This window comes from Triticum dicoccoides, chromosome 5A (assembly GCF_002162155.2).
Source record: "Triticum dicoccoides isolate Atlit2015 ecotype Zavitan chromosome 5A, WEW_v2.0, whole genome shotgun sequence".
NCBI lineage: Eukaryota > Viridiplantae > Streptophyta > Magnoliopsida > Poales > Poaceae > Triticum > Triticum dicoccoides.
In genome coordinates, this window is record NC_041388.1 from 336,348,607 (window position 1) to 336,358,050 (window position 9,444).

The following is a 9,444-nucleotide window of genomic DNA, read 5'->3' on the forward strand; positions in this document are numbered from 1 at the left end:
TCGACTTACCAGTGAGAAAATCCTTGCGGCATTTAATCAAACACGTTTGTGTGTGCGTGGGTAGGCCGCTGCCATCCGGGTGGTACCCTCGCCCGTGTGGTGGGCGCGAAGATTGCCAGCACGGAGGGGGGAGGCACCGCCTTCAGATGACGGGTTGTAACTTCGCTCTGGCCGGACTGGGCTCGTCGTGATGGCACTACCTAAAGACCACAGAACCTAGTGGTGTACGCACATCCGCACATGCAAGCAAATGTTCGTCCGCGTCGCTTTTTCTTGGAGGTGTTACTTGGTACGCGGCGGTGCGAAGCCTTGGACGGTGGTGGGACGAATCCAGAGGACGCAGCGGTGGCGGGTCATCCATGCTTTCTCGAGCTGCAGTTGTTTCTTTTTCTTCATTCTTTCTTGTTTCTTTTAGGCTTGATTGTGATTATCACATAGTACGTGTTAATTATGTAATTATCACATACGTTAATATTTGGTACGACATTAATTGCACTAAACATGCTGAGCATTCATCATTGGAGTAATCTAAGTCCTTGGTTTGACATGAATTGATAGTCAAGATTAATTGGATTTGTTCCTTTCGGCCTTTTTATATCGGTATTATATAGATAAATAAATATTGTAGTTTTTGTAGCATAGTCCATTCGATTGGATGAAGCCAATCCAATGAAAGAGATGTGGCAAATTGAGCACCGTGGGCCATTGAATTTTCTCTTTACTGCATCGGATTTTGTCAAATGTACTATCTCGAAGAATCTATGGTTGAGCTTAAGCCCAATATATATTACGCGTGCGCGCACACACACACTACAAAACATACTTCTACTTTGCTCTAGACTTGCTCTTTCACTTAAACCCATTCATCATTGGAGTATGAATGTACTTCAAAAATCCCATTTATCTTTGCGATGCAACACTGGGTATTCATGTTATTTGCAACTAAAATTTTTAATAAGATGTGCTTAAAAGAGATACCTTCTAGGGAAAATGTGCTTGATATTTTTTATATTTTTTGTGGTATATACCATGCAGTTTTTGAGTATATTGTAGCAAGAATTTATTTATTTAGTGGACTATGAGAATTAAATCTCCATCTTATATATACTTCATGTATGTAATATCTTGTGGTCCACCCTTGTGGTACGGTCGGTGCACAGGCTGCCCAAAATACACTCTAATTGTTAAAAAGAACTGACAATAATTACAACGAATGATGTTCAGCAATTAAACTGTTAGAACCCATTCATGCTCGTTGTGGTTTTAATCACTAGAAAATGATGTAAGAGCCATACTCCTTGAGTTAATCATTTTTCTTTTTTGCAAGATTAACAATTAACTTTGGTGCTTCACTTGCATGAATGCAATTTTTCTCAATAACAGTTAGTCTATGTGTAACTGGTTGCAAAGTCATTTGCATTTAACTTTTATTAATTTCCCCATGCTTAGATATACATTGAAGTTGGAATGTCTTCTTGTTTCAACTGATCATACACTGTCCTGACCATGATGAATTCTAAGTTGCTGTTTTGAGGAGAGCATCTTTTTTATGAACGAAGCAAGTGCATTTGCAAGGAGTAAACCAACTCTTTCTACAGCATGGTTCTCAATTTCAGTGAAATTTCATTAATTTTGGTACATTCTAAAATAATTGCCATTCGGTCAAAATGTTTCAGCAATTTCGGTAGTACACAGAAATTCAAATTATTTGTAAATGTTTATTGAATTTTCAAAATATTTGATTGGATCTCAGTCAAATTCAGTTTCAGAAAATTTTGGACCTTTGGCCGAAATGAAAAACAAAATCACTAAAATTTAGTGATTTGAGTAATGAATGAAATATTTCTGAAACTGAAATTCAAAATCATATTTCTCAAAAAATCAAAATCAAAATCATAGCCGGCAGTGACATAAATGAGTGGTATGGAAATATATATATATAGGGACGAGGGGAGGCATCTCACAGTCTTTGGGGGACGTCCTCGGAGTGTCGTGGGGGATGAGGTTGAAGATCTCGTATGCGTTGATCATCGGAGGCAGCACAGATGCATTGGTGGCTGCAAGAGTAATATTGTACGTGCCTTCTGTAGCCTTGTACCAGCCAATAGAATACAGAGAATGAGCGATCAGATACGGGGGGCTGTATTTCTTGTACCACTCATGGTCGTTCAAGTAGATGTCGAACTGTCGGAGCTGGGTGTTTTGGATGTCGGAGAAGTGTAGAAAAATTTTAAACTCGAATGAACTTTTGTACGTTTCCCATGTACCGAGGTTTAGCACCGTGGCATTGTTGACAGGAGCGACGGCTGTCCGAAGAACAGGGATGGGCACAGCGTAGTTGTCTTCCTGCTGGATGGTCTCTTTGGTGGAAAGGTTTGCCCACAACGAGCTGACTTTCCATCCCCAGAAGCGGTCATATGGATCGTCGGGAAACCTTCATGCAAAATGACAATCCATCATTAAAAAAAGTAAAGGTTTTTCTAAGCCCAACGCACTATTGCCCTTATGCTTACCCTTCAACACCGCTTTGAGATCTATGATAGCGAACTAGCTTACTACATGAAAATAAAATTCTTTTTTATTTCTTTCAAATGAAACAATATATGGACTTCAAAATTTGCAGATCAGTGGAACTTCAGAACTACAATGTGTGAAAAAAAATCGGATTTTTGGTCTAGCATAAATATATAAAATGTCTTTTTTTAGTAAAATAATAATATTTCAAGTATTTATGTTGCATGAAAAATCCCTTTTCCCCCACATTGCACTTATTTGTCCTGCAAAGTTTGAAATTCATATGTTATTTTATTTGGAAGAAATAAAAAAGAGAAATGTGTCTATATATAGATCGCGATGCAAAAAATGGGAAGCTAGATAAGGGGGTGCAGTTTGCCTGGGTTCATCCACATCTTTCCCTCACAAATAAACATAAGTGAATTGTTTTCTTCTTGAGACTATCTCTGGAAACCTTAATGCATCTTTTGCATATGATTCTATTGCGCTCAGACACAATAAGTTTACATATCTTTTTCATTTTACTTTGAGGGACCGTCGAAAATATCCACTGAAACGTGGTTCCAGGCGCACCCACGTTCAAAAAATATATTTAAAAGATAGCAAAGAAGTCAAACAATTCTGAAACTATTTTGCAACAAACATGGTCTAGTGTTATACTCGCGTGTAAAGTTTTGCGCAGGAACGACTCCCATGGTCTTTTGTGCAAAAATAAAATGAAATTGGATCTATATAAAGTTACTTCCTCCGTCTCATAATATAAGAGCGTTTTTGACACTACTAGTGTCAAAAACTCTCTTATATTATGGTTGTGAAGTTTAAGTACAATTGTGGAGATCCAGTGACCATGATCTATTTAGCTATTATTGTAAAATCTAACCTCCCTGATCTACTTATATTAGGTACAACCATGAAGATCTAATGATTGTGATATGTTTAGCCATATAATTATGAAGATCTAATGGTATTTAGGCACAGTTATAAAGATCTAATGGTTGTGATCTGTTTGGGTACCCCCAAAAAAGATCTATTGTTCTTCATTGCTGAGCCCAAAAGAAGAATAGAAGAACGAGAGGGAAAACAGAAGAGCCAGAAAAACGCATGCCCCCGAGTCGCTCCCGCGGGCGACTCTGGACGGCAACCCTAGTGCCGCCGCCCCAGCTCCTCGCCTCGGCTTCTCCTTCCTCGCCGCCGGCGATGGCGTCACCGGCCAAAGGCCGCGTGACGCAGGCGGCGGCAGGGCGTCTCCTCCCGCGCGCAGGTGGCCAGCGTCGCAGGGCGCCCCCTCCTGCCCGTCGCCGTCGGGTTGCGGCCTTCCTCTGCTCCAGCTCCCTCCCCATCCCCGACGTCGTGGTGGCCCGTAGGAGTGCTCCAGTCTCCCCCCTCCCTCTGGCATCGGCTTGTGGGGCTCCGGGGAGTCGGGTTGCTCTGGCGGCGGATCTAGGTGTCTCTGCCCAGATCTAGTTGGTGGTGGCGGATGCTGGCGGCGGGGATGGTTGACGGCCCTGCTAAGGTGGTGGTGGTGCTGCTGGTGGCTATGCTGCTCCGGTGGGGTGGTGGGGCTTCCGGTGGTGTTGGCTAGAGCGTGGACGCGCATGTTCTGTGGTGGTGGCTGGTGCTCCGGCGTGTGGCATTGGTGGTGCGTGTCTGGCAGCTCCGACGCTTGGAGCTCGTCGGGTGACGCGGGTGAGCAGCGGCCTGGCATGGTCGTTGCTCTGGCCGTGGGCGGCGGCGCGGGGAGGTCCGACGCTGGTGGTGGCCTCCCGGTGTCGTGGCGGCTTCACGATGGCTCGGCGACTCTAACTGCGGCAGCGGCCGGCTTCTCCGGCTTCGGCTTGTCCCCGTTCGGACCATTTCGACCTTCGCCCCATCTCCTCGTCGTCCGGGCACTACTTCCATCGAGGGGCTGGCCCTCTCGAGCCGCGATCCATCGCTCGTCTCGCGCCCGGTGCGGCGGGACCGAGCTCGTCTCGCGCAAGGTGCGGCAGGACTGAGCTCGTCTCGCGCATGGTGTAGCAGGACTGACCTCGTCCCCCTCACGGTGCTGCATGACCGAGCTCGTCTCGCGCTCGGGGCTGCAGGACAGGCCGATGGATGCCAGTTCTGGCCTGCCTATTGGGTCTCGACGCTGGGGGTCGCCAAGGGGTGCGAAAGGTGGGACCTTTCCATTCATCTCTTTGGTTGGGGTAGCGGCAGGTCTTGGGTGAGGCGGTGTCTAGGTCTTGGATGCCGGGGCGGCGGCCCTGGTAGTGGTAGCGCGATGCTCTTGGCCAGAGCCTGTGGCTTGGTGCTGCCAGGTGGCTATGGCCGTGTGGGCGGCGTGGTAGCCGAGGTGTGGCGTTGGGTAGCGGTGAGTGTTGGCCGTGGTGAAAACATGTCCTTTCTTTGGACAAACAGGCGACGCGAAGCTCGTTCCCCTTTTGAAGGCGTCGTCGCGGCTCTCATTGCCCGTCCTCCGGCTCCAGGGAAAACTCTGATCCTCGGATCGGGCGGTGGCGGCGCTCCCGTGTCGTTCCCTTTCTGAAGGCCCCGCCTTGGAGCCCATGGTTCGTCATATGTGGCTTCATCTCTTCGCGGTGGTAGTGCTAGGGATGGTGTTGCTACGCTCAGCGCCTATGTATCCTGCCCTGGGTGTGTGTGTTATGGTTACGTGCGTTTGTACTGGGTGATTGATGATCGGTGCTTTGTATATAAAGCGGGGCGAAAGTCTTTTTTGATAAAAAAGATCTATTTAAGTACAACTACGAGATTCGACAAAGGTGACCTATTTAGTTACAGTTATTCTTTTAGATGTACAATTATGAAAATCTAACAGGTGTGATCTAGTTTGGTATAATTATGAATATCTAATGATCTAGTTTGTCGTGGTCTATTAGGTATGAAGATCCACAAAATCAATAGCCGTATATTTTACATTTCTTTGAGGATTATCTCTATATATTTCTATTTGTTATGCTTTTAGTATATAATAAATGAAATAAAGACCTTGATAAGTGTCATACGTGTGACACGAACACATGGCAACTTCAAACATTTTTTTATGATAAATTTGATGACATAAGGATGACAATTTAGTTGTCAAGCATGCTAACTTTCTTGTTGGATGGCAAGTTTCAGTTTATTTTTTGAGTTTGTTTTTTTCTTTTGGGATGTCAACTTTAGTTGTAAAAAACGTCAGGGTTGGAGTGTTTCGTGCCACATGTGTGGCACTTATTATTTGGGTAAAATAAGTAGATAGATGGGTTGTAAGAGATGGGAAAGATTGTGAACCAACCTATGGTATCCCCAGTCCATCAGAATTTAAATTTTGATACTTGCATTTATTTTTGGATTTCTTTTAACATTTCCGGCGATACGTCCTTAGTGAAAGGAGACGTTTCTGTCGACTACGAGGTGATTTGGTGACTTCGTCAATCTTGAAATGATATGCCGGCTCAATCTTTCAAAGATGCTCATAGAGATAGGGCATATGTGCATATTCATAGAGATGAGTGTATGTGTGTGTATATATAAGCGCCGCGTCTGTACTGTGTTAAAAAAAGATGGGAATGATTGAGGAGCCACCTTGTGGGGATATTGTGGCTTATGGTCGGCTTGTATTGCATTTCTTGGACGGCGATGTAATCCAAAACCACGGTATAGTACCATGCAAAAAGCAAGAATAAAAAAAGCATTGGAAGACTTCAAACGTACCGGTAACTAGTGTTTGCCCCCAGATTTCTCCTTGCAAAGGCGGATATCGACTCGTTGACAGTGACCTGGGGGTAAAGCGAGGGTAAGAGCGGCCTCAGCTCCACCGTGTTCACAAATGGCGTGCCGCCGCCGGTGTTCACCAGGCACAACGGCACCCAGCTCGCCCACGCGACGAAGACCGCTTCGGACCACCAGTAGTCATTGTTCCGGAACGTGTCCCAGTAGTTGCTGCCCAAGTGTACCTCGAACGACGGACTGGTCTTCCCGTCGTATTCCCCGTGTAAGAACACCATCCGGACCAGGTACTTGCCACCGCTCTCGGTTGGGAGGGTATAGCAGTTCCGTAAGCCAGACGGGAAGCTCCTGAGTGTGCGGAGGTTCTCGGCTGTAGAACTGTCATCGAACTTGGCGGCTACCCTATGGTTCTTCCCGCCGTCAACGTACGGATCGTCGGAGACGTAGGCGATGTTTGTGTAGGTGTCTCTGCGTCCGTTGAATTTGGCATCCAGGGCGCAGTCGATGCTCAGGAAACCTGATTGATGCATGACACATATTTACACAACCAGGACGAATAGAGTTAGAATATACCCATCAAAAGCGGCTATTTTAATTCCTAATGAAATATCTACAAAACATTTTTGTGCTGTATGTATATATGGATACGATCCATGCACTTGAGGTGAGAAATCAACCTTCTTGCTGACCGGCGACATGAACTGCTGTGGCTGCCAATAATGCACCAACGAAAACCCACAACGGCTCCATTGGGACGAGACAACTCAGTTCACCAATGGCAGTGGAGAACTGGGCTATGCCTCACGTATATATATATTGCGCGCCAACTTCAGATGAGCTCAACAGTGCCAAATACCAAACGCGTTGCAAGTTGCCATGGATAACACAAAGTAGACTATTCAAACCCACCAGTGGTTCCAAGCTTAGTCTATGCAACACACTCATTCGTCTGCTATTGTTATATGTAAAGTAACATTTGCAAGTTACTTGTGAATCTTTCGTTGCAAATATGATAACCGTCGCAAAAAACATTTTCAAAGAATCTAATAATGGCTGGCATTATGAGGAAAGGTTAGTTGACTTCTCCAGAGCCCTACATCTCATAGTGCCATTCCATTGTGCCTCGCCACAGTCCTCCGACCAAAAATGGGTTGGATGCTGGTTTCAGAAATATGCAGGCACCACTGAAAAATTCTAATACTATTTTCAGATTGAAAATTGTCAATCCTACATAGTTTGGTAAATTTACAACAAGTTTCTTTTTTTATTTTGGATCGAATTCATGTTTGTCATGCGCTCTTCGCCTACCCCGGAATTCCTTTTAGTTTGCCTTTAGCAATAATTAGTTTTTCTTGCAGGGTCAGAAATAGTTAGTTGTGCCCAGTTTGGATTGCTAAAAGAAGTAGGGTGTGGTTAGATCATAGTCGTCTGAGACTTAACCAAGTCTCAATCAAATGACATAATGTATAAAAGAACAAAGAAAAGATTAAAAAGAAAATTTTGTACAGATTTCATGAATATAGCATCGACTAGTCTCAGTTGATTGAGATTTAGCAATATGTAAAGATGTATGTCCTACTTTTTTTTGGCTCACGTAATCCCTCCCTCCTCAAACTATCATATATGGAGCATTTAACTCGTGACAGGTTCACCTAAAAATATCCAAAAACCTACGTTTTGTTGGACGAGTATACAAATACATTCAGTTTGTAGAAAATGGCAATTTGTGCGAATAAAAAAAAATTGGTTTTTTTTGCTGGTCGGAACATTTCATATTTCAACCAAACTTTACAAGTTAACATATTTTTAATTGGCCCCACTAGTTACATGTAAGGTAGTTACAGATTTTATTTTAAAATAAGTTTAGGTTTCATTTTGTCTTTTTTCATTTGGACAGGAATTAAATAACTTAGCAAACTCCCAATTCAATCCCAACACACTGTTGCGAGACAAAAATAAACGGATGTAGCCTTCCTTTTATGTTGTGATCCAAATTCAAGTATAAAGATAATGGATAACTTCTAACAAGCGAGCGGAGCGAGGACTGTCGCCGGTAGGCTTGGGCCGAAGCGGAGTGTAGCGACCTAGGTCACATGTGTTATATAGATCAGATTTTGGATAGAACAACTTAACTAATACAATCCCCATGATTCCTAGAATTGGCATTGGTTGAGTTGACATTCGTTTCCTTTTATACTATGTACTTGTAAATATTTTCTAAATTAATGAAAATACCGTAGAACTACTGTTCTATGGTGGCTAAAAAATCATTTATAAGCCGCCGCACAGGATAAATTGATCAGTTGTGAATCCACGGAGTTTGTAATTGATACGTCTCCAACGTATTTATAATTTTTGATTGTTCTATGTTATTATATTATTTGTTTTAGACGTTTTATATGCATTAATATGCTATTTTATATTATTTTCGGGACTAACCTATTAACTTAGAGCGCAATGCCAGTTCCTTTCTGTTTTTTTCCTTGTTTTAGAGTTTTGCAGAAAAGAAATAACAAACGGAGTCCAAACGGAATAAAACTTTCACAATAATTTTTCTTAGACCAGAAGACATCCAGAGGACTTGGAGTGCAAGTCAGAGAAGCCACGAGGCGGCCACAAGGACGGAGGGCGCCCCCCCTGATGAAGCTATGTACCTAGGGTAGGGTCATGGACCTGTCCAAACTGCCCTACCCAAGGACATCTCTAGAAGAAATCACCTTTCAATCGACTTGAAAGTGTTCCACTCGATAGACTCGGAGACACTCGACCAAGAAGCGATCACTCGACCAAGACCAAACCACTCGACGGCCAGGAGACCTAAAGGCACTCCGCACGCTAACGGTCGGTTATTAAGTAGTTTTTATGATCATCATAGCACTTTATTAAGGGCATTACCAGTAACGTCTGACCTTAATGTATTTAAAACCCTGCATAACTGAGGGCCGGAGGGGTCCGGCGAACTCTATATAAGCCACCCCCTCCTCAGTGTAAAGGGTTCGCACCCCTGTAAACCATATACGCATAATCCAGTCGACCGCCTCTGGGCTCCGAGATGTAGGGCTATTACTTCCTCTGAGAAGGGCCTGAACTCATAAACCTCGTGTGCTTACAACTTCTCCATAGCTAAGATCTTGCCTCTCCATACTTACCCCCCTACATTACTGTCAGACTTAGAACCACGACAATTGGCGCCCACCGTGGGGCAGGTGTTTTAGTGATTTG

General features: G+C 44.0%; 1 protein-coding gene across 1 annotated transcript in view; it reads right to left on the reverse strand.

Moving 5' to 3' along the window:
- The window catches only part of LOC119301352 (LRR receptor-like serine/threonine-protein kinase IOS1), a 10,776-nt gene extending 3,791 nt beyond the window's left edge, over positions 1–6,985 (reverse strand). The window contains exons 1-3 of the mRNA XM_037578309.1: positions 6,900–6,985; positions 6,208–6,739; positions 1,965–2,434 (exon numbers count right to left, since the gene is read on the reverse strand). Coding sequence (XP_037434206.1) covers positions 1,965–2,434; positions 6,208–6,739; positions 6,900–6,972 — 1,075 coding nt within the window. The 5' untranslated portion in view covers positions 6,973–6,985. The remainder of the gene's footprint in view (positions 1–1,964; positions 2,435–6,207; positions 6,740–6,899) is intronic.
- Positions 6,986–9,444: the final 2,459 nt, after the last annotated feature.